This window comes from Aythya fuligula, chromosome Z (assembly GCF_009819795.1).
Source record: "Aythya fuligula isolate bAytFul2 chromosome Z, bAytFul2.pri, whole genome shotgun sequence".
In the NCBI taxonomy this organism is placed as follows: Eukaryota; Metazoa; Chordata; class Aves; order Anseriformes; family Anatidae; genus Aythya; species Aythya fuligula.
The window spans coordinates 18,954,222-18,979,515 of NC_045593.1; the positions used below are offsets into that span (position 1 = coordinate 18,954,222).

The window sequence follows — 25,294 nt, forward strand, 5'->3', positions numbered from 1 at the left end:
TTTTATTATTTTTAGTATCTGCACCTCTACTACAAAAGAAAAACATGTCTAGGCATGGTGTATAAAATTGAGGTTTTAAGATCAAACTTATCTGTTTAAGTGCTTCTTCTCTAAGTGCTGGGTACTTTGCAATTAAAAAAAAAGCACTCCCCCTCTTTTCTAGGTAAGCTGGACTATGACTAGTTTATCACAATTCTTAAAACGATAGCAGATGTGATTATTACTTTTCCCTCAGAGGCCCTAGGAAACTATTCGAAGAACTTGCCTCCTTGCCGTGTCGAGCGTAGGCTAGCATTCACAGGCTAGTTTTACTTTAATCTTACGGTTTCCTTTTGGTGCAGCAGTACTGGTTCTGCTATTAATCGTTTAACTGGGTATCTCCATATGTTTTGCTTGGTATCTTTCAAGATCACGCAGTTCCCTCATTGTCCTTTTTGTACACTACTCACCTCTGCTGCACAGTATTTGTTCTTTCCAGATGAAAAAATCTTCTGCACTACGTCTGTACATACGGAGTTTCTCTGCTTGACTGCAATTGTTGCATGGCAAAAAAGTAAGAAAAACAACTTCCCCATTCTGAAAGCTGCTTGTGATCTGAAAATTTCAATTCATTGTTGTAAACAGTGTAAGAGAACCTTACACTGTTCATTAAGTTACCTGGTTATGAGCTACTCATTATAAAAAATAACAAAGGTAGTGGTGAGTTAAACACACAGATGCACAAACAATAAGGAGCAAGTGATACAGAGAATAAAGAAGACGTGGAATCTTCAGCTACTGATTTTACAGCCATTTAAGGAACTGCTCCAATATAACTGTGAGGAGAGTCAACCTGAACTTTAAGGAGTGAGGGGTAAACACAATCAGCGTGAATAGTATGAGATAGTTGAGGGGGCTTGTGAGACTGTGCAAAGCTTATGACAGGATGCATGAGGAGGCTCATAGGAGAGCAAAGCTTATTGCAGTACCCCTGGGTGAAGGGTCTAAGGCAGGAAAAAACAAGATCGGGGTGAATGGAGAGAAGCAAGTGTGAAAAGACACAGAGAAGGGGGAGGACAGGCTGCTGGTCAGTACTCATGTTTGGCTGAGCCCTGCACCTGGTCAGGGTAGTCTGTTCTATCCTCTTATTACAGCATTTTCTTAATGTAAACCATACAGAAAAATGAAGATATCTGTAAGATGTATTGCTTCCATACTGCAAATTCATAGCTCAAAAAAAGCACACTTCAGAAACCAACATGATGAATGTCTTCTGTTTGCATCTATCTTACAGAGCTCTACCCCGCTGAGATTCAGGACCAGTCTTGAACTATCAGAACAGTCTGCATCACCATTAATGGTATGATTAGTACATCAAGCAGAAACAAAGAAAACTGGATTTGGCCACAACCATTTTTATATTGAAAATAAACTACTTCCATCATTTATACATTCAGACAAATGGCACTGATGTAAAGGCTAAACATATTCCACATTCATCTTTCAAAATGATATAGGAAGGTAAATCATATCCAGAAATCATGCAGTCTTCCTTTGTCACGGCTGGTATCAACCACACTAAGCATTCAGATACTTTCAGTTAGTGTTGGAGTGTGTGTTTCTCCTGACATTACCAAAGCTACGGTTTGTTACTGATGTCCAGTATCAGTTACCATTCTCTGTTTTTATCAGTTCTTTGATGATATGTAAGACCTTATCATCTAGGAAAGAGAACACAAACACAACAGTAAGCCAAAAAGAGTGAGCGTAAAAACAGATTCCCTCACATATCCAAGAAAAAATCAAAAGATTAATCAATCTAGCTATCAGCAAATTATGGTGGACTCCAAAGTAACACAAGTAATACCCATTTGTGGAGCAGAAGAGCAAATTATGTCCAAAGCATGTGATTAGAAAGTCTGTGAAAATATTCTGTGAGCTGTTTTTGGCAATTTCAGTATTTCACAGAAGAAATGGAGAAAATGACAGTGTGACCTGCAGACATATTAGGATACTGGAACTCGCTGCCTTTTGTTCAGTGTTGTGTTCAAAGCTTTAACTGTGCTCCTCCACCCTTTACTGCAAGGGGCCAACATGAAGCTCCCCATTGTTATTCTAAATTGTGAGACTAACACTTTAATTCATCCGTACCTGAGGCTCGCCATTATACCATGTTATTTCGGATTTGGGAAGTTACCTCACCATTTACTACCACCACCTTGGATGTTATTATCAGGGTTATGTTTAAAACCAAAGTTGTGCACATCATCATATATCTGGGATGAGCTGTATAATATCAGTAATGACCTTTCCAAATTATTTCTCTCAAGATAATGGAATTACAGTCAAGTTACACTAATCCTGCTGAGTGCGGATGCAGCATACTAATACTTTCTTCAGTCAACCACGATGTTCGTGTAACAAATACTACATCAGCAATGCAGCAATAAAGTTACCTTCAAGTGACATTTTAGGATTTTCAAGCTTCTTCTTTAAAACAGACTCAATGAGAACTCTCAGCTGTTTGAAAATTACTGCAATCTTTACAGGAGCCTGTAAAGAACAGAGAAGAAACATTTTCACTGCTCTTGAAGACGTCTTATACAAAAACATAGATTAAAACTTTACCTCTTATACAAACTAATGTTTGTAGAAATATAGCTTTAAACCTCAGCTATATAGAATCATAGAACCATAGAATCATAGAATATCCTGAGTTGGAAGGGACCCTCAAGGATCATCAAGTCCAACTGTTGACACCGCACAGGTCTACCCAAAAGTTCAGACCATGTGACTAAATGCACAGTCCAATATGCAAGAGTGCAGAGAAGGGCAATATATAATAGCACACTCATCTGCTTTCAGTACCAGCTCCATGAAAGCAAGGTTTAGCTTACACCCATTTCAAATACCTTCTCTGAAAGAATACTGACCGTTTTCCTGAAAAGAGGGAGCTGACATGTTACAAGCTGCACATGTCTAGACTATTCTTTCTAGAGTGACTTGCAAAGATTTTATTATATGTATACAAAATTCCCATCGTTCCCTTAAATTCTCATTCATCCCACATGAATAGTGTTCTAAAGCAAGGCAGGATATTAACTGTGTAACACAAAAGTCCATAAAAGGCAGCTACCACTCCAACGCACCTGAAAATGGATCCAGCCATCAACCATCAGGAGACGCTCCCGATGCTGGACTTCTATATCCCCACCAAAAAGCAAAATGGGAAAGGGGGATATCAAAGTAGTCTCTCTCAAATACACCTTAGCATACCTCACCTGTGTATAAACAAATACGAGCATTAAAAACAAACAAAAAATCCCTAAGATCTACAACATCAAATTTCAGTGCTGCTTTTAAAAGCAGAAATTATTTTTTTTTTCCTTTAATAACCAGGTCAAACCAAAATATTGTACACAGAACAGCTAGTAGCAATTTGTCTGCCCTATACCCCAGATGACATCACATTTAAACCCTCCTAAGTGACAGGCTATCAGTGACATACTATCAGGAAATTAGCTAAAGACATATATTCTTGCTTAAATTTAAGTTTCATCTCTCTCTTCTGGTTAAGACTAAAAGCACTGGGATAACATTTTCTTTCTATTTAATAAATCAAATATAATAAAAAGCAGGTAAAACTCTCCATCAGACATTCTTCTCAGCAGCAGCTGACTTGCCATTCTGTCTATATCCACATATATACATGCATAAATGAGAGTACATGGGTGGACACATACAGAAAGTAAACAATGGGGCTAGACTCAGTGTGTGTTATTTCTGGCTTTGGAGCCTCTTGCAAACCAACACGGAATGTGATGGGAAGGAAGCTCTAATATGACAAATAGAAACAAAAGGGTGCACCTTCACACAGAAGAGTAAACTTTGTTCATTCCCCTGTTCATGGAATAACTGATTAGCCTTAGCTGCTGCCTTGCCTTGAACTACAAGGTTCTTGGAGGCACAAAATACTTTCAGTTTATCAAAAAAAAATACGATTACTTCGTATATACCAAGAATTCCAACGTAATGTCCCGCTCCCCTACAGTGAAGCTGGCCATTAGGCAACTGCTATCACGTTTAACTCACTTCAGCAAAGAGATGACAAAATTTTGAGTTGGAATGTGGAAGAAAGTGGCAGGGGAAAAAAAATAAAAAAATTAAAAAACAAACAAACAAAAAAACCCCTGCAATTCAGTTAGGAAGTTCAGCAGTCAATTACAGAATTAGCTATTTCATTTTACATTGTTATTGAGGATGAGTCAGACCTGTAGCAAGCTTCAACACCTTTGAGTCTGCTTAGAACAGTGCAAAGCACACTGTGAAGTGCACCACAAGCATATGAGTGTGTCAAAGTGTTCATATTTAAGTTAATGGTCCAGCGTCAAAGATTGTCAATGATACTGTTAAATGACACACAGAAAGGTTCTTTCATTTATAGCTGTGAGTTTCACTATGAACAGACTTGTTCAAGATGTTCAGCCTTCACATTTTAGTTCAGTACCCAGCTGATTCATCTTTATGGACATACATGTAAGGAACCTTACATACTAAGGACTCTTAAGATGAGTCAGATATTAAAGCATACTTTACACTGGCGTACCTTACTTCTCCTTAAAGGCATTATGTCACCTTTACACAAAATATCAGCTACATTCACTATTTTCCCCTAGTTATCCCTCTGACAGAGTCAAAACCTTACCTTCTCCTGGTAAAGAAGCCATCCATGTATCTGTAAGTCTCTGTTTACAGAGGAGGGATGCACTTGTGCTTTACCCTGAGCAGTTTCTACCATGCATGCCAGCTTCTCTGTGATATCCACGGATTTTGTATATATTATTTTTCCTATGTTGTCATACAGCCCTGCGGTCAACACAGCTTTAAGAAGAGCTATTTCATGGAGAGAAAGGCATTGTGTGGCTCCACTTCCATCCCATTGATGCTGAGTTGTAGGTGCTGCAAATCCTGCTGCTCTGACCACCCTTATGAGTTCTTGCTTCACATCCTGAAATCAGGTAAGCAAAACACAGTTTAAAAATGCTCCATGTCCATCAGTTCCACCCCATCTCAATTAGTTGTGCTTTCCAGTGGATAACCTATTTCTTAGAAAAAACACTTGTGTTTTCTGTGGCCAACTTGGAATACTGGCTGTTTTTTTTTTTTACAAGGAAAGCATTATCTGGAATATAGGATTCAATATACAGTATTGGATATACAGCAAACACCAAATCTCCCAGCTCTACTTTAACTAAAAAGAAAACACACATTTATATCAAGTATTCACTTCTGCTTTGGACATCTCAGGCATTCAAACTTAACTAGAAGAGATTAATCAGAATATTTTCTTAGTAAAAATAAAAGGTCCTTTATGTAAGATTGTGGCTCATCTCTCTAACTATGGAATAGATCTATTCTTACACATCTAGGAATGACAATCTAAGTATTTTAATTCATAAATTTTGGTTCTCTGGTTGAAGTAAGGAGTGGCTTCTCCAATGCAGATAACTGCAAAGACATACCAACAAAGCATGCATATACAAGTGTGCCAGTGTACACACAGCTACCTGAATTGATGGTATGTTTCACCAGTTCCTAGTAAGTCCACTTGTTTTGGTCCCATCTAAATAGGAACTGTGACAGGTCATCACTTAAAAACGGCAGGATGTTTTCACAGGAAAATTTTAACAGCTAGTTTTTGAGCACAGAGCATAATTATTCGGTTTACCTCCAGAGTTAACAGTGAAGTCCTATTAAGGAAGTTTCTTCTGCAATAAGTCATTTCAGCATGATACCCTCCTTCTTGTCGAGCCTTCTTCCACCTAAGGAAAAAAAAAATCCCATCTTACTACAGCAAAAATAATCACATCTAGAATAAAACAGCACAAAAGAGGTAGTAAGTCAAAAGACAATACAGTTGTTTTGGTCAGCATTCTCCACTCAAAACCAGAAATAAATGGCATTAACAAAGATAAATGCTGCTGGTCTGATACCACTCAGGAGAACACATCTGTAACATATTTTACAGATACATGCAAAAATATAAGGTAATTTTCTCCCAAAATTACACTTATGTCTTGACAGTTGAGATGGAAGTCAGATGTGTTTTTAAGACTGTGTATTGTTTTATTAATGAGGAAGAAACATGTATCTTATTTTCTAATATAGAATCATACAATCATAGAATATCCCGAGTAGGAAGGGACCCATAAGGATCATTGAGTCCCAACTCCTGGCACCACACAGGTCTACCCAAAATTTTAGACCATGTGACTAAGAGCACAGTCCAAATGCTTCTTGAACTCTGACAGGCTCAGTGCAGAGACTACTTCCCAGCAGAGCCTGTTCTGGTGTGCAACCACCCCCTCAGTGAAGAGCCTCTTCCTGATGTCTAGCCTAAACCTCCCATGTTACAGCTTGACACCATTCCCTCAGGTCCTATCACTAGTCACTAAAGAGCCTGCCCCTCCACTCCACCTCATGAGAAAGCTGTATATATTTTTATTTTCCATCTGGTACATGTGCAAGCATATTTTAAAAGGATAAGGTACCAAATGAGGTATCTTTTTGTGCTACAGTATTTGATAATCTGCTGTTAGTCTGAGGAGAAAAGCTTCCAGGGCAAGCAATTCAAGGAAAGGTACTTCATAAGGATTCTTTCAAGAACCATATTACTTGTGCATGCTTTTAGCTATAAGGACAACAAAACATTATTTACCCTAGATAAGCTTTGTAGATTGTTATGTGGTCTGAAACTGCCATTGCTAGAGATGATTTTGCAAGATCTGCTTCATCTTTTCGACCTATTGGTGTGGTAAATGGTGATTTTTCTGTCATAACTGCAGCCAAAGTTGCCTGCAATTAATAAAGCATACATCAATATTTTATTGTAAGATTATGAGTTTATTACACAAGTAACTTTGCATTTTGTTTTGTAAAACAATACTGTTGTAATAGTATTTAACAATTTCTGATTAGTTCAGATCTTTCTTACACTGAAGACATTGCTTACATGCTGCCTTACTACACTGATGAAAACTTTAAAAAGTATCAAATCTCAAAACTCATCTGAAATGGTTTGTTACATGACAGAGGGATACCCAATATGATACTGTGAATATCAACACATTAAGCAACTGCTGCTTTGAGTTATACCACATTACCAGGAGAAACTGAGAATGCAATGATTTTGATTTTCAATTTCAGCAGCTAACATACCCATGCATCCTCGTAACTCGCATTTAGTATCAGCTGGAAGTGTAAGCCACTCCACAGCCCTCATGTAATAAATTACCAAATCAGTTAATTTGCAGTAACTTTCCATCAGCATCTTCTTAGTCTGCATCAACTGCAAGGTAACCCTGATTGGTCTCACCAAAATGCAAAACGGCTTTTTCTACAAGTTCCATACTCCCTGGGATCATAACAGAGAGAACTGCAGTCCAAGTATGGCTACCCTCTTGTCAATAATAGCTGGGAGTTTACAAACAGTTACATAATTCTGTCCCCCATGATATCCTGGAGTCTTCACCTTAAAGTACACATTTTAACATCTTATATCATCTTTTCAAAACAACGTTTTGCAAGAAACCAGATCAATTTTAATATTTAGCTGTTTCTATACTACTACTTTTTAGAAAATATTCAGACAAAGATGGCAGTATTTGTTTACTTACCACAGGATCCAAGCAGCCAAATATAGCTCCAAATATAAGCATTTTTCCAATCTTCACATTGACAGGGAGGGCTGCAAGGTGCTGGCCCAATGGAGTCAGTTTGGGCTCAGTTAACTGGCAAGCCCCTATCTTCCTTAACAGGTTCATGGCATTACCAATGACTTGTGGCTGTGGCGGGTCCAATGCTCTGGAAAGGAAATCTTCAGGAGAACCAAGGTTGCATTTCTACAGAGTGAATGGGCATATATTTTAGTATAAAATCTATTATATCAAAGACAAGGTGAAAACAAAGACAGAAATTTAGTAAACTTTTACAGTAGCTACAAAAGAAACTGGACAGTTGTTTTTGCAACCAGAAGCACACATTCCCCACCCTCTGCACCAGCCTCTTCGTTGATGGAATAGATATGCCCGTAACTTCATTTTTCAGAGGGGGCTTAAAATAGCATGAACACTGATCAGAGAAGTGTCACCAATTATCACAGGTGAGCAGGAGACAAACCTGCTGAGATGTTGTTCAACACCTGGGCACTAATTCACAACCAAAGTTAAACAGTTTGTTTGCTACAACCCAGCACTTAAAATACAAGCACATTACAAATGCCTCACAATACAGATCTTGAAATGCAGAAGGGTGAAAAACCATCCTTATACAACAGTTTTCCCATGCATATCTTACTCAGGATGAGGGAACAGGAGACTGAATTGCTCCTTTAAGCAGACAACAGTTTGAAGGATATTTAACTGAGCTTGAACTCTCATTCAGAGGTAAACTGGAACACTATAGGTTCCTATTCTCAGTCACCAGCATGCTTTGGATTTTCCATGACACATGTACTGGATTTCCCCCACTGTAGTGGAAGAAACTCTAACTACACTGGATTAAGGCAATCCTTGCAATCCCCTTTTTAGCTAACAAGGTCAGAAATTCCATAACAAAAACCATACCATAATATGAAGGCATAATTCCTCCAAAGGCACACGTAGTATTTCTGGAACTGAATATTCCATGAAACTTTCAAATCTGTAACATCATAAAAAAGAGAATCACTGTATATGGTTTACTTGGCAAGGCAGAAAGAAGGCAGGAGGTGCTGCAGGCAGGCAGCAGCAGTTCCCCCGTGGCCTATGCAAGGAGAGGCCCCTGGTGGAGCAGGCTGTCCCCCTGCAGCCCATGGGTCCCACATGGAGCAGATCTCCACGCTGCAGCCCCCCCATGGGTGGAGGAGCCCCCGGTGGAGCAGGTGGATGTGGCCTGGAGGAGGCTGCGGCCCATGGAGAGCCCCCGCAGGAGCAGGCCCCGGGCCAGAGCTGCAGCCCGTGGAGAGGAGCCCACGCAGGAGCAGGGGGTCTGGGGGGAGCTGCCCCCACCCGTGGGGGACCCGTGCTGGAGCAGTTTGCTCCTGGGGGATGGATGGACCCCGTGGGACGGAGCCGTGTGGGAGCAGTGCTTGAAGAGCTGCTGCCTGTGGGCAGCCCCCGCAGGCTCAGCTGGGGAAGGACGGCATCCATGGGAGGGACCCCATGGGGAGCAGGGGCAGAGAGGGAGCGGCAAAGATGAAGCATGAGGGACTGACCACAGCCCTCCTTCCCCCATGCTGCTTGGGGGGAGGAGGGAGAAGAGGGTGTTTTTAGTTTGCTTTTAGTTTCTCACCGCTCTGTTCTGGTAGCAATAGGCAGTAAATTATATTAATTTCCCTACTATGAGTGTGTTTTGCCCATGACAGTAATTGTCGAGCAATCTTCCTGTCCTCATCTCAACCCTTGAGCCTTTTCCATCATATTTTCTCTCCCTTTCCCTTTGAGGAGGGGGGGGAGGGGGGGGGGGGAGGGGTGAGAGAGTAGCTGTGGTGGAGTTCAGCTGCCCAGCTGCGTAAAATCACCACAAATCACAGATACGCAATTTAACGTCCAAATTGAAGTTACAACCTCATGTTTCACATGCTCATTCATTGAGAATGTTCTCTTGGGTGGTGTATTTTAATGCATGGGTAAACTGACCATTACATTAAGGCACACGTGGTAGCTTGGAAAGCAGAACTTTAAAGAAGAAGAGGGAAAGGCAGTAAGACTCCAATTTTCAAAACAGATTCTTAAAATGTATAGCTCTTAAATTGAAATGGAAGTTTTACATACTGCTCAAATGCACACTTTGTTGATTATTTCAAAATACTTTCAACTGAGACGGAGGCTAACGTAAGGGTCTTGTTGCTCCAGACAAGCAGGAAAAAGGTTATTCTGCTGCAGTAACAGACACTAATCCTACACTGCATCTTGACTTAATCTTTTCACATTTCTTATCCACAGAGACATCATTTCAGAAACTTACAGATCTGTCTGATTAAAAGATCTAAAAGATTAAGATCTTTTAATCTGTAGGATTAAAAGATTCAATGTTGTTGAAAACATTATTTCCACAATTTCATAATGCAGCACTTTTCCTTTCATTTTGAAAAAGGTTAAGAAAACATTTACATTGGAGATAGTGAATGCAGCTCAAAAAATCATGAAACCAAAATTAACACTACTTTAAAACTTTATGAATAAGGCATTCAGATTACATTTTTACATTTGAATCTTTATAGTTTGCATAACTAAAATTAATTTAAATGAGATTTGTTTTCCACAGAATTAATATAATGGCATTTGTTTCATTTACAAAAACAAGTTTACAGTACCTGTCTCTTGTGTACATTCGGAAGCAGAATCCATCCCTAACGCGCCCAGCTCTCCCTTGTCGTTGCAGAGCACTAGCTTTACTGACAAAAGTCTCCTCCAAGGAGCTCATCTGACTACTTTCATGGTACCTTAAAAATTATAAAGTGAGTGTCACTCAATTTCAGAATAAAAATGTATGTATATTTAGTTATTAATTTTAAAGCATATATACAAATACTGTATTTAAATAGTAGTAGTTTGAGAATATGATGTTTAGTTTTGAAAACTAAGCATACCTGGGGAAAATGGTACATCACAGAACCTTGGATACAACTGATTAATGAAAGTGTAAAAATTGGAAAAGGAAAGAGTTATGACAATAGCTCATCAAGCCCACCTCCCTGACAATTCAGAATTGGTCCTTCTAGCATTTTATAGGGTTTCATACATTTGAAGTAGACAAAGAGCAACTTCTAAAATGTACAATAGTATATATATAATCTACTTTATATATATAATCTACAAGTATAATCTACTTTACTTTTAAACCAGTGCTTAATCAAGATAATTCTTATCTATAAAGAACTCCCTTATTGTTCGTCACATCATTTGAAAATCCCAAGATTCATCCCAGGCTTGAACCTGAATTGCGAGTTATTCTTGAGTTCAGTGCATTTTTTGTCTGGAACTGTAGGTTAATAAGGATACTACGGAACTCCTGTAGTACTAGCCTGCAAGCATGCACAGTAATCACAATGTGAATTATGAAATTCAAACTCTCACCTATTTTCTTTTGTTCTCCCAGTATCAATTACGAAGACAACATCGGGTATTGTAATACCCGTCTCTGCTATATTCGTTGCCAAAACAATCTGAAACGAAGTAACACAGCAGAAATAAAAGAATTACGGAATGTCAGTTTTCGTCCTTGTAATCACCGAACAGTTGAGGTTGGAAGGGACCTCTGGAGATCAACTAGTCCATAGTTCTATGATTCTATGATTAGTCCACCTCCCTGCCAAGAAGGATCACCTAGAGCACATTGCACAGGATGGCATCCAGGCAGGTTTTGGATATCTCCAGAGAAGACAACTCCACAGCCTCTCTGGGCAACCTGTCCCAGTGCTCTGTCACCCTCACAGTAAAGAAGTGCCCCCTCATATTCAGCTGGGACCTCCTGTGCTTCAGTTTGTGCCCACTGCCTCTTGTCCTGTCGCCGGGCACAACTTAAAAGTGACTGGCCCCCCCTGACGTGCTCCCTTCAGATATTTATGCACACTGATGAGATTACCCATTCAGTCTTCTCTTCTTCTCTCCCAGGCTAAACATGCCCAGCTCTCTCAGCCTCCTCATGTGACAGATGCTCCTCACCATCCTAGTTAACCTTTTGCTGGACTCTCTCCAGTAGCTCCATGTCCCTCTTGTACTGGAGAGCCCAGAACTGAACACAGTACTCCAGGTGGGGCCTCACCAGGGCTGAGTAGAGGGGGAGGATCAACTCCCTTGGCCTGCTGGCAGCACTCTTCCAAATGCAGCCCAGAGTACCTACCATTGGCCTTCTTGGCCACAAGGGCACAGTGCTGGCTCATGGTCAGCCTGCTGTCCACCAGGACTCCCAGGTCTATCTCTGCAGAGCTGCTCTCCAGGAGGCCAGCCCCCAGCCTGTACTTGGGCTTGAAGGAAGTGATCCTTGAATGCTGACCAGCCCTCCTGGACCCACCCCCATTCCTTCTAGGGCCCTAACCCATGGGATTCCTCCAAGCAGGTCCCTGAACAGGCTTAGTCCAGGAGAGCAAATCAATGTTTAGAAAAAAAAAATGGCTAAAGGTTTTTGTTGTTGTTGTTGTTTTTTAAACTCAGAATTATTTTCCTAAACAAGCTGACAAAGCATTAAAAATGCTATGAGCTGGAAAATTATTTAGTTTTCCCCAATTACTCAGGAGTCTAAATTTGTGAGAATTTCACATTCATGTTTGCTATTATAATCCATCAAAATTACTAATAGCTAGTATTTGCCAAAACTAGTCTATTTAAATAGTCTGGAAGTAAGTAAAATACTAATTCTGAAATAAAAAACTGCAATTACTAGTAAAATCACAGGAAAGCAATAATTAAAGTAGCTCTTAGAAAAATACTAGGTTTAAGAGTTTGTCTGATTACTGTCAAGATTTCACAGCACACTAACTTCCATCTCTTACAGAGCACCAAGTTAGAAGAACTGTTTCTTTCCAGTGAGAAAATTCCAGGAACAACTGATTGTCATGTAATTATGTATGATTTGATTTTTAAAAATTCATAGTTGCACACTCATAAAAAAAAATTCTTCAGTGGTGTAATTTGCTTAACATACCTTTCTAACGCCAAGTGGAGGTAGTGTAAATGCAGCTGCTTGATCTTGAGTTGAAAGAACAGAATGCAAGGCTATCAATCTGTGCCTAGAGTAAGAAATTATACTAATCAATATGTATGTCAAGATACAGTTAAAATGAGAGCAGAAATACAACAGCAAGTTGGAGAAAGCAAGTAGAATGCACATTGGAAAGAGCAAAAGTTGGCATGACTGGTTTCAGCTAGGATAGAGTTAATTTTCCTCCTTCTAGATGGTATGGTGCTGTGTTTTGGATTAGGATGAGAATAATGTTGGTAACACACGGATATTTTAATTGTTACAGAGCAGTGCTTCCACCAAGCCAAGGACTTTTCAGGTTCTTGCTGTCCTGCCATTGGGCAGGCTGGGGGTGCATCAGGAGCTGGGAGGGGACAGACCCAGGACAGCTGACCCAGACTGGCCAAAGGGGTATTCCATACCATCTGATGTCATGCTGAACAGTTGATATGGGGGGGCTGGCTGGGGTGGGGGATTTAGGCATCCATGAAGCTGAGCTCTTTACATTATTCTTCTGAGATAAGGACTGTCACTGAAGCTTTGTACACAGCTATAAACACAGGCAACTTTTAGCCTGAGTGAGAAAAGCCTTCAGAGAAGAAAGAGTCACCGAAATTTATAACTTCCTTTTCTTCTAAACCTTGACACCTAAGGCCATCTACAAGTCTTTAGAATTTGACTGAAAATACTCCTTTTATGCCACAGCATTGCTACCTTTTAGTTACCCATAAAATAAATTTCAAAACTGTCACTACAACCCTGTGCCACTTCTCTTAACAGATTACTCTTTGTGGATCTCTTCTCAGTAAGCAGTTATTTCTATATAAACAGTATACCATGAAAAGCTATTGCCCAAACATACTAGCCCCCATGCCCTAAGAAGTGGAAACAAAGTAATTGAGTATTTTGTGATTAAGTATGTTTGTTCAAATCAAAAGAAAAGGGACAGTTATGACTATACCATTTCTAAGCACCTGTCATCTTTTAAAAATGGGTTTGCAGTAAAACCAGCTCAAAGGTATAACTCAACTTCACATTTCAAGAATAGCAGGCTTTAACAATCAAGAAGGACGTATTCATCAAGTTAATCAATTAACTATAGAAAATATCTGTGTTACCTGTCACGCAAGTTAAATCTCCTGTCAGTTGAAATGAGATCATACAACTGTTGGATATGAGCAAGGCCTGGTAAGAAGATCAGCACGGCACCTTCGACGTTCTTGAACTGGGGACTTCTATCTGGAAAGCGACAATACAGACACACAGTTAAAACAAACATGGATTTGCAGACAGCCTAAATTGAGAACACAAACTAATTCTTGAGTCCTGTGGTAAATACTTTTTTTATGATGTTTCATATAAAATTAAGTCAAGAATCCTTATCACTAGCTAACTCTGGGAGATAATCCAAAGGGCAGTCACAAGTATATAAACTGAGGAAGCAGAATGTACCTAAGTATGCAAGCAACTCCAAAATAAGTTCAAGGTTGATCTTGTAAGGATTCATATAGAAGACTGCTTGCTGTGTACGACTGCTATACTTCTCATAGTAAGGAGACAAATCAATACCAGATCCAGACTGGACTGGGACATACTCCTAGAAAGGAAAAAAGAGGAAAAATCATATGCTCAGTGTTTTATAACAAAGAGGTCAATTTGTCGTTCACTTTAGGCTTCTTAAAACATAGTAAGTGACCTTTAATTGATGAACTTCCCATGGAAAACAGTGAGAGTTAGATTAAATTACAGACATTTACATAACCTATCTATAGATAACTGCTACTACTACATCCCAGATGAAAAAAGGAATAAAAGTCTATGCAAGCAGTACTACACATTATGTTTCACGAATTAAAGCAATTCACATGTCCAAAATCAAGCATCTAATTAGGAGAATTTCAGAATTCAAATTCTGTACTATAAGCAAACAGCTTTCCTTCTCTCCCTAACATTCCCCTTCTCAACTAATGGTTGAAAAGAAAGTTCAGAGTCAATTATGTGACAGCTCCTACAGTGTTCTGGGGAAGGAGGAAAGGGGGAGGAAAATAAATATTGGTTCTAATAATTATATATTTTCTATAAGTATCTCGGACATACATACATAGCATAAGGCTTCTGTGTTAAGTGGAACCATTATAAATTATTTCACTGTAAAAGCACTTCAGAAGGAAGCTTTCCACCACATATCCTTCTGTACTGGAATTTCAACAGAAATAAATCATAAAGATGGAGCAGCACTCTGGAGAGCACTTTGGCTTCAACCAAAATGTGCTGTTGCGATGTATGGAGTAACCATCACTCCAGGAAAAATCTGCAAATCACACAGTAGCATGCTTTGAACATGTGTACACCAGTGTTTGATCACAACAAACTAACTGGTCTTGCAGAAACCTCAAGGGAACAAGTGAGTAGACAGGTGTCTACCCAAAATATACACAGCCTAGAGCTGAACAGTCTACAGTTGCCTGTAGTCTGAAGCATTAAAACTCTTGAAGAGTATGAATTCAAAAACATGTCCAGCTGTCACTGTAGAATAGTTTAGATTTAATAGTGTAGATTAACCATAGCCGGTCAATCCAAAAAGCTCTACAATCTTAACATAAATTATCCCATTTGGCATGCCAAGTTAGAGGATCTTGGGAACTGTTTTGTTAAGAGATGTGGCCTTGCCTTTTCTGTTCTTCTTAGTTCAATACTGAGGATAATTCATTGGGAGAATTTATTTAAATGCTTTTCCCTGTTGCTGCATACAGGATTAGAACTAGGATTTTGCGAAAGGGAAACAGCAGATCTCAGTGCCAAAGATATCAAAATTATGGCAGCAATAAGAGAGCTGAGACAAACATAAGGACATGGCTTTAGTAAATATTTGATTTCCACTGTAGAAGTGCCATTGTATCTTGTGTCAACTGCTGAAAGAACACTTGATATACAAACCAATTGCATTTAATTAACAGAGTTAAAGGTAATAAAATAAAAATAAAACTCCTAAATTGAAATTAGAAATGCCTATTTTACCTGGTACTTTGTAGTGCCTCCTCCTTTGGTAGTAACATTTATTACTACTTCCTCCTCCTCCTCCAAGAACTTCTGACAATATTCAGAGTCTTTCTCCAGAACATAGCCAGTTGCTTCAATTACGTCTTCAACATGGAATATCTTTATTGAAAATTCACACACAAAAAAAAAGCATGTCAAAAACTAATTGGCAGATTTTTTTGCGTTTTTTTGTTAATGCAAAGTTGAACAGGCCATCCCTTTCCATGTCAATGGTCTAACAGATCTTGCAAACTTCAGCTTAATCTTCCTCATGCTTTCTGAAAACCCAAGACTTGCTATGAATTTGTTAAAAGACCTTAAAAGATCTCTCCATATGATCACTGATGTTACCTTTAGTATAAGCCATGAGAAACGTGCCTGAGAAACATGCAACTTTTTCACTGCATTTTTTTGTATGTGGAGAGAGACAGGAGAATTCAGTACTTTCCTTTCCTTACTACCTACATTCAATAGAGAAAAATCAAAATGTCACTGTCTTCAGATGAGACTGATCTTAATCAACTGATAATATACCATAAAAAAAAACCAAAACAGTACAATTCTGTAGTTCAAAGTGGAAAAAGGCTAGAAGTCTCTGACATAAATACTTAAGGTATTTTTCTGACCAATAATATACAATATATTTATTTCAAATACTAACTAAGCAAACACGGTATAGGTGCAAAGTGTCTTTTAAAGTCAGAGAAACATTTGCCTACCTCAACAGGATAACTCCTCCCTGAAATCCTTAAAATTGGACAGTGTGAGAAATAGCTGGAAAACTTCTCACTGTCTACAGTAGCACTCATTAAAATCAGATGCAGGTCTGAACGTTTATGCAAGATCTCTTTCAGGATAACTAGCAAGAAGTCAGACTGGACACTCCTTTCATGCACCTAGAATTGGAAAAGAAAACATAAAACAACTTCTTAATAAAGATGGTAAGTCTGGGCCCAGAATAACTATAGTTCCTGCAGAAAATAAAGAGCTGATAACCTCATCTACAATAACATGAGATACACTTGAAAGAAGACCATCTTCTTGAAGTTTCCGAAGCAGAACACCTGTTGTACAGTATAGCAGTCTGGTGGCTTCTCCCGTTCTAGACTCCATACGAATTTGATAACCGCACAGGGAGTTCTTTAAAAGAAATAACATGACATTAAAAATATGAGAATAACTGAAAATAGTAGACAAGCAACAGATTCAAGATTAAATTAAATTTAAGCACTGTTAGAACCCAACACTGCACCAGTTGGTGACTGAATAGTATAGTAAATGACTGCCACATTGTTTTTTAATAGCTACCTTTGATTTTGTTAAGAAAGGGAAACATATATTGAAATATAGCAACTCAAGTTTCTCCAGAGCAGGAAAGAGCCAATAACCTTCGTATTCTTTTTAAGGGTTCTTGGTAGTCCTCAAATAAAAATATTTTTGCAGTGGAGGTATGGAATCCCCCTAGGGACTTCACACAAACAGACTACCATAAAACATACATGACCTTGCTTTTCTTCAAATAACAGAGAACTTTGCTGGAAGGGACCTCTCTCAAAGCTGGGCCAGGCTTCAAGTCGGATTAGATTACTCAGCCTTATATCCAGGGCAATTTTCCCTTACTGATGGGGACCTCCTACTAATAGGGATGTCAAACTCTCTCGGCAATTTTCTCCAATGTTTGACAATCCCCATTATTAAACACCTGCTCTTAGTCACCCTTGGTAAATTTTTTTAGAAGTCACACATTGATACCCAGACATTCAGAGCTGACAATTTATAAAAGCAGCTGACATAGCAAGAAGCCTTTTTCAAGAAAAAAAAAATATCTAATTTGGTTGTGTAAGGAATAATAATGTTTTCACTTTGTACCAAGAATACACCTTCCTAAAATCTGATCAAGATTAGAAACAGGAATGAAGATGCATCTTACCTTCCCTCCTGGTCCAGATTCACAGCCTAGCTCTTCACAGACCCTCGTAGCCAAGCTCACTGCTGAGATTCTCCGTGGTTGCGTGCAAACAATATTACACTTACTCGACCCCTCATCCAGCAACAAGTCTTCTAACAAGAAATGGGGCACTTGGGTACTTTTCCCACTGCCTGTTTCACCAGCTACAACAACTACTCGATGTTTTTTAAGAGTTTCCACAATTGAGTATCTGTGCTTAAACACAGGTAACTCCTGTCTCTCTTTCAAAAGCCTCTGGTATTTGGGGGAACTTTGCAGCTTTTTGAACAAAATCCTGGAAGGTTCCAAATTATCTGTTTCTGGCGTCTCAAGTGAAAGACTGCTGAAGTCTTCATCAGAAACTAAATTTTCCCAGGAATCTTCAGGACCTTCAGATACTTTTGGTTGATTTTCAGATTGTAGCTGTTGCTGTTGCTTTAGTTTGTTTAATAATTTAGCAATAAAGTTATCACGAGGTTTGTTAGTTTCTATCTTGTTTTCTTCTTCCTTTTTCTTTTCAATATCACTCCATTCTAGCCAGACATCTCGATAGGTAGGAGGCAGCAACTGATGAACTGACTTAGGGAGAAAAACAGAAAAAAAACTACTCTGTATACTATTCAGTAACGTAACTAACATTTTATGTGAAAATGAGCTTGTGTTGCAGAAGATACAATAAGATTTGAGATACAGAACTACTTGTAAATACAGAAGCTCTGAAACCAGTTATATTAACATCAACAAGACATTTTATTCTCAACTGTCTTGCTTTCTTTGCAGCACTGAAAGAACAGTTTTACTACAGAAGAGTTTCCTCCCCATATGCTGCAATGCCTGTGATTGTCAATAAAAGCAAATTATTATATCTTTCAAGCAAAGAGCTTAATGGATAACACTTGAATAAACTGTTTTTAAAATTTAATTACAGGAGACTACAATATAAAAAACAAAGGGAAATTCCAAGCTAAAAAAAGTAATATTGGTGAAAGCCTTACCTGTCCCTTGGTTAGATGATAGAGTGCCAAAGTAGCAGCTAGATGTTGTGCTTGCATACTATCTTCTGTTACAATTGTAGGACACATTGTCATTACATCATCTGATGACTTGATAACCCTGACCCTTAAAAACAGATTCACACAGGCATTACTCTTAATTTTTGTTACCTATATAAACGGCACACCTAATCATGTTTTTTAAAACATGAGTGAAAATCAAATATAGGATCTAAAAAAAAAAAAAAGTTTTTCAAAAATCTTTTGTGAACACACAGTTGATCACATTTGACTGAATGGCAGAAAAATTTCAGCAGATTACAGCAGCACATTTGTAGGGTGAAGTGGGTTCTCCCCCTTCCCTCTTCCTTCCCCTGAAGCATTACTTCTCCAGAGCTATCCAGAATGAAATACTTCCCTGCTGGACTGAAATCACTCAAATTAAACACGCTACATTCATTTAAACCCGAACCAACATGTCAAAACAGAAGTTTTGAGCATTTTTATTTTTAAATAAACCAAAAGGAAAATGTAAACGTCATGGGAAATACGTACCTACATTTCCAGTATCTTCCAACTGGAACCTTTTCAAAGGCAGGATTTGGACTCTTGGGAAAATTCTTCCTGCACCAGTCAATCAAAAATTGTTTGGGAGATTTACCAGTCCAGCTTCGAGCACTATAATCAAAATTTCTTACATCTAGTGGTTCTTTCTTTTTGGCTACAAGAGTAGAATGACACATACTTTAATTCTTCTAAAACTTTTTGTTTGTTTGTTTTTTCCTTACATTCAGAAATGTTTTATCTGTTCTACAAGTGCGTTTTCACCAGAGAGTACTGTTTTCTGAAGTGTTCTGCAGCTCTACTAAATTAATAGAAAATACTGGTGCTGAGAAATGATAGAAATTCCTGCTTTTTCAAGAAAGGAAATTAATTCCTGGCAGGAAATTCATTACAATATTCTGTTTACAATATTTGATCATTGAGTAATTCAAGAGCTTTTACTAATATTCCGTTGTTAGGAAAACATTGACAGTTTGAAGGTTTACAATGAAAACAGTTTAGAAAGACGCGAGGGTGACAATTAATGGGAACAGTCACTAGCCCTGTAGCAATGAAAAAACAAACACAAGATTTTAGACATGGCAGCATGGCAAAAATAGCTTTTAGCATCATGTGCTAAAACAAATGTGGATCTTGTCAAGTCAGCTTGGTCAGCAAGACAGCCCACCTACCATTCCCACAATGAAAAGCTGACAACTCCACACTGAAATGCTGTACAACCCTTAAAAAAAGAACTGATACTGTAAATACGTGGTATGTGCCAGGCTCATATTGAACAAGTTCCACCACACCTTTCTCTTCCTTTGCAGCACCTTCAGGTTTTTCAAGCAAACTCAGATTCAAAGTGGTTTCTTGAGGTACGGGAGTTTGAGGTAAGGGAGCTTTTTTCTTTTCGTTTTGTTGTTGGCTTGAAGTTTTTACAGATGGATCAAATACAGGATGCTCTTCAAGCGCTGCCATTTCTGTCAAAGAGAATAAATACATAACTTATTTCTACTAATTGCTGAGCATTTTGGTCCTTACAAAGAGAAGAATAATTGCATTAATTACTGAGCACTGAAAAACCAAAAGTGAAATGTTACTGACTTTTTACAGTTTGACCCACATGAAAAGAGTAAGTTCAGGAAAGCCTGCCGTTCACACTGTGAGTGGCATGACGGATGATGAAATCAACTCAACCTGACTCATGAGACCTACTCGCCTAACAAATATGCAAGTCGCAAAATGAAACACGGGTAATCTGCAGGGCTTTACCTTGCTGAATTCTTCTTATTTTCTCCTGTGCCACCTTCTGCCCTTGCTTGTCTTTGTCTTGCTTGGAGATGCTTGCTTGCTCTTTTGCTTCTGAAAGTTTTGCAGCCAGGTGTATATACCTCTCATTCTGTTTCATATAGAATTATTAAATACAAGTTTAATATTGTATTCTTGTCATCATTAATATCCTACATAATAAAAAAGTCATCCTTTACACTAAGCTTAAAAAATATTTATTTCTCATTTGTGCAAGTAATGAACAATTAAAACCTCTCAAAATTTTATAACCACCTTCCTAATCTCACTGAGCTGTGTTTCAAAAATTCTTCCTTCCCAGAAAAATGCATTCAATATTTTGAGCTCATTATTAAAAAAAGAGGAAAAACAACTGAGGAAAAGAAAAATGCCAGCATATTTCCATGCAGTTGCCTGATGCCAAGTCTTAATGTAAGGAAGAAAAAAAAAAAAAAAAGCATGCTGACTATTCAACCCTCAATTTTTAACAAACCGATCAACTAGTTGCAGATGTGCCAGACATATCTTTAAGACAAGAAGAAAAGGCCTTAAGTTGTGCCAGGGAAGGTTTAGGTTGGATATTAGGATAAATATATTCACTGAAAGGATTGTAAGGTATTGAAGAACAGGCTGCCCATGGAAGTGGTTGAGTGGTTGACCCATTCCTATGGGTCTTCAAAAAAAGCATGTAAATGTGGTGCTTGGTGACATGGTTTAATGGTGGTCTTGGCAGTGCTGGTCCAACCTTTAAACTAGATGGTCTTACAGAATCATTTAGGCTGCAAAAGATCTCTATTGATTTTTGAAACTTTTTGAATGTTTCTCAAGAAACACTACTCTGTCTTACTGGATCAAACTTTTCTTCATCTGTGTCTTTCACAGACTCATTTTTCTCTTCATCACTCTGTTGCTCTGCATATCGCAAAATCCACTCCTTCATGCTCACTTCTTTCTGTTTTTCTGCATTTGTCTCCTGGAAGAGCAACCAAATTAAACATAATGATAGCAGTAAGTGAAACCACCAATGTTTTTCCTCAGTAAGGGTTTAGGAACTACTGCTTAAAGTTTCACATAAGTTATATGACAGAGTGCTACCTGTAAATAAATGGAACAAACCCACTTTAGGAGAAAATAAAGCTATGACTTACTAAAAGTTACCACAAACAACAAGTTACAGAGTCTTTTAGACTTCACATGGAAAAAGATTTGCTTTCAAGTGACTGTTCCACTGTAGTTAAAACACTGCGGATGACAATATTATTTAAGCATATTATATTTTCAGAAGTTTTCCACGTCACTTTTGAAGTTTATGCAAATTCTGTATTTTGGAAAATTTCATGCTCTCTTCCCACCAATAAATACAAGTTATTTTCTCAAATTACCTTAGTTTCAGGGCCATTCTCTTTCTTTTTCTTATCTACTAAGCGAGGTGGAGGTTCAGATTTTGACACAGGAGAACAAAATTTTGCTCTAGGTTTCTGTTGTTGTTCTTCAAACTGCTGGCTAAAGCCTTCAGGCAAGGCATCTTCAAAACAAAAAACCCACGTCATAGAATATGCCAATAATGATTACTGAAAAATCTTTTTAAGTGTTTTAGGAACCAACTGGAGGAACATAAAACAACAACAGTATGCCTGAAATAAAAATCAGGCTATAACATTTAAGTAAGTCAGCATTTGCTCGTTGACTTTGATAAAACTCTAGGAATAGGAAGAAGAAGATTGTAAGACTATCAAAAAATAGTAACAAGAACAGTCAGCAGCACAGCTAGGAAAACTGTGATGACTATTGGTCTAAGTGAAACAACATATTTGACTGCTGCTTTCACATATTCCCATATCAGAGTTGGACCTACTGTTCTTCAGTTATAAACTGTAGTCAATTCTCTGTCACTATACTTACCATCAGGAAGGTTTAAACAAAGCCAATCAAGTGCAGAGTGAAGATCACCACCATATAAAAGTGTTTTTTTCATTGCTTCCTCTATGTGTTCAGTCTTAAAAGAAAACCTTTGCAAAGCCATGTATACATCCTACAAATAAAAAAAGTAAGATTTAAGATTTAACCTAAAAGTTTGAGCCTTTATTAAATTGCTATTTCCCACATATCACATAATTGAGATTAAACAGATAAAAAAGCATAAATTAACATATCAGAAGGCAGAGTAGAAAATCCTGTTCTGAAAACAAAGCTCATAAAATTTTGAATGTAAACATATATACATAAGTAAAGCCACATCCAAGTGAATATGAATAGAGTGTGTATTTTTTGGGTAGAAAGATAAATCTGCAGTTTTCCAACTACGATATGGAACTAAAAACGTAGGAAACAATGTCCTTAAAACATTGAGGTTAACTTCTATCCCTCTATCTATTTGATTAGACACTCTGATTGTGGTTACTGAATGCATGGAGACGTGTCTTTCCTGATAAACATGCTAACTGATTCCACCGGCTAATCATTAATGCAATTACTGGAAAATAAGGTACACTGGCTTGCACTACACACAGGAATATGTATAACAAAAAAAAAAAAAAAAACAAAAAACTGTTTACTCTAAATCAACAATGGTCAGAGGACAACATTTTAAACCCTACCTGCAGTTTCTTAGCAGTAAGTCTTTTGGAAATCATTCCTTTGTCATCATTTTGTTTTTTATGGTCATTGATTAGATCAATAATCCTTTTCTCCAAATTACTGTTTATTGTTACCTGCAAAAAGACAAATAGTTGAAACAAAGCAGAACACTACACCTTTTTATGATATATCAATGTTCTTCCTGCCTAAGGAAATTAAAATGCAGAAATCTTTCTGCCATTCAAATCTCTGCTTTTCCAGTTTTACTTAAGTTTAGCAAAACTTTCTTATGAAAGGTACAGATTACTTAAGTTGTATGCTGCTGTATTTTTTTTTTTAACTTGAAATAGAAAAAATCATTCCCTATTACAGAGAAGGCCCATTTATATCTTAAAAAATACAGGAATTCCCTTGACATAATGTAAGGAAAAAGTAATTAATATATATATATATATATATATACTGGAAAGAACAAGGCCTCTCTTCTCAGCTCACTAGAACTAACCTAAAATAATGTGCTCATTAAGACAATCTTGTGAGAATCTCTTTCTTCTCTGGATTAGGAAAAAAAATCCAGACACAATTTTAGTATTCTTAACATCTTTAAAACATAAACGAAGCTTTAGTTGTCAATGAGATTGCCATGTAAAATCTGTATTCTTCCTCTGACGGGAAGAAAAATATACGTGCACAACAGAAGCCCAAACACTGCTTTTCATAGCCCTGCATGTAATGTATAATTTGTTACTTACAGACAGATGTTCCGCCCTACTAGTTTATCCCATTTCTCAAAGCACGCTCAGAACCCCAGAGAGCTCAAGCTCATGAGACGAGGTCTAACACACGAACGTAGTTCACACGTGCAACATAGCACATATAGCTGAAGAAATATTTACTCGGGTAAAAGAGTACCATGAATCCCAAAGTTCTTTTACCTAAAGAAGATACTCACCTTAAGAATAGACTTATCTAGATTTGCAGCAGCAGCAGCACTGGAATCTACTGGTGAACTAAAACTGTAAGTTTTTGGACCTGCAAATTGCAAACAACCATCAATTACACAAGTAGAGTGCAGAGAACACTCTATGATTTTTAAAGCAGGTCCAACAGGAGGCAAGTGTTACACTAATATGCCAGTAACATGCATGCACATAAGAAACTATATGAACACTCAATGGTGTGGAAAGGCCATTTACCATGTAATAGTAAAGAAACAAATGACTCAGGAGACAAAATATAAAATTCCTGAGTGGCACAGTGAGGAAAAGCGATTGACTGCTCACTATCCATACAGGAACAGGGAATAGCACTCCCCAAACAGGGAAGCGAATGGCAAATTCAAAGTAAGTAAGGGTGATGGTTTGTTTGTTACTTTTAATCACAAAATGCACAGCTCCATAGCAGAGCTCTGCCACTGAAGCTGTGGGTGTTGGACATTTGTGTAAGCCCAAGAGCAGGCAAGATGCATAATTAAATTTATTTTTTTGGAAGGATGTTGGATAGAAATGTGATGTGGCACAGCAAGTCCCTTCGCCACAGCTGGGGGAGGATGTAAGAGCACTCTCCGAAAGTGTTCCCACCTGGGTACCTGCGTTTGGAGCCAGCCTAGGGGAGGGCGCTGGGTGACACAGGTCTGTGGTCTGACCTGCTGCAGGCGTTCCTACTTTTCATTTACCAGCAGCCAGTGAAAAAACATCTCTTCGCAACATTATTTACCACCACTGAACCAGTTTAGCTCCTCACAACAGCCAGCCTGATGCTGGCTGCCGCCCTTTGCGAGCACGCAAGCGCTGTTTTCGGTACGACGTGGCTGAAAAGGAGCCTCCAGCCCCGTGGCTGTGCTGGCAGTGTCCCCACGCAACCCACGCCTCGTTGCCCACCCCCAGCCCCAGCCCCAGCCGCAGCCGCAGCCCCGCTGCCCCTCACCCTGCTTGACGCGCGGCTCCTTGCAGGCGGGCACCGGCCGCGGGGCCGCTCGGCCGCCCGGCGCCTCAGCAGCAGCGGCGGCAGCACCGGCCTCGGCGGCGGCGGCTGCCCGCGCCCGGGCGGCGGCGGTGGCGGCGGCGGCGGTGGAGGCGGCGTGGGCCGAGCCCCCGGCGCGGTGCCTCTTGTTGCGGCCGCCCATGGCGCCCCGTGCCCGCAGCGGATGCGGAACCGGCCGAGGCCCCGGGGCGGGCAGAAAGGGGAGAGGAAGGAGGCGGAGCGG

General features: G+C 38.9%; 1 protein-coding gene across 1 annotated transcript; it reads right to left on the reverse strand.

Annotated features, from left to right (window-relative positions):
- On the reverse strand, positions 1-25,213 carry DHX29 (DExH-box helicase 29). The gene is made up of 27 exons (XM_032206078.1): positions 25,015-25,213; positions 24,041-24,120; positions 23,109-23,222; positions 22,414-22,543; positions 21,894-22,036; positions 21,359-21,484; positions 20,497-20,623; positions 20,034-20,204; positions 19,234-19,399; positions 18,682-18,805; positions 17,669-18,265; positions 16,735-16,878; positions 16,458-16,634; positions 15,718-15,858; positions 14,152-14,296; positions 13,818-13,938; positions 12,664-12,748; positions 11,097-11,185; positions 10,334-10,462; positions 8,604-8,679; positions 7,656-7,880; positions 6,698-6,834; positions 5,708-5,801; positions 4,685-4,987; positions 3,129-3,260; positions 2,436-2,532; positions 1-1,700 (listed from the first exon to the last, which is right to left on the reverse strand). The coding sequence occupies exons 1-27, from the start codon at positions 25,211-25,213 to the stop codon at positions 1,645-1,647; spliced, it is 4,128 nt and encodes a 1,375-aa protein (XP_032061969.1). The 3' UTR covers positions 1-1,644.
- Positions 25,214-25,294: the final 81 nt, after the last annotated feature.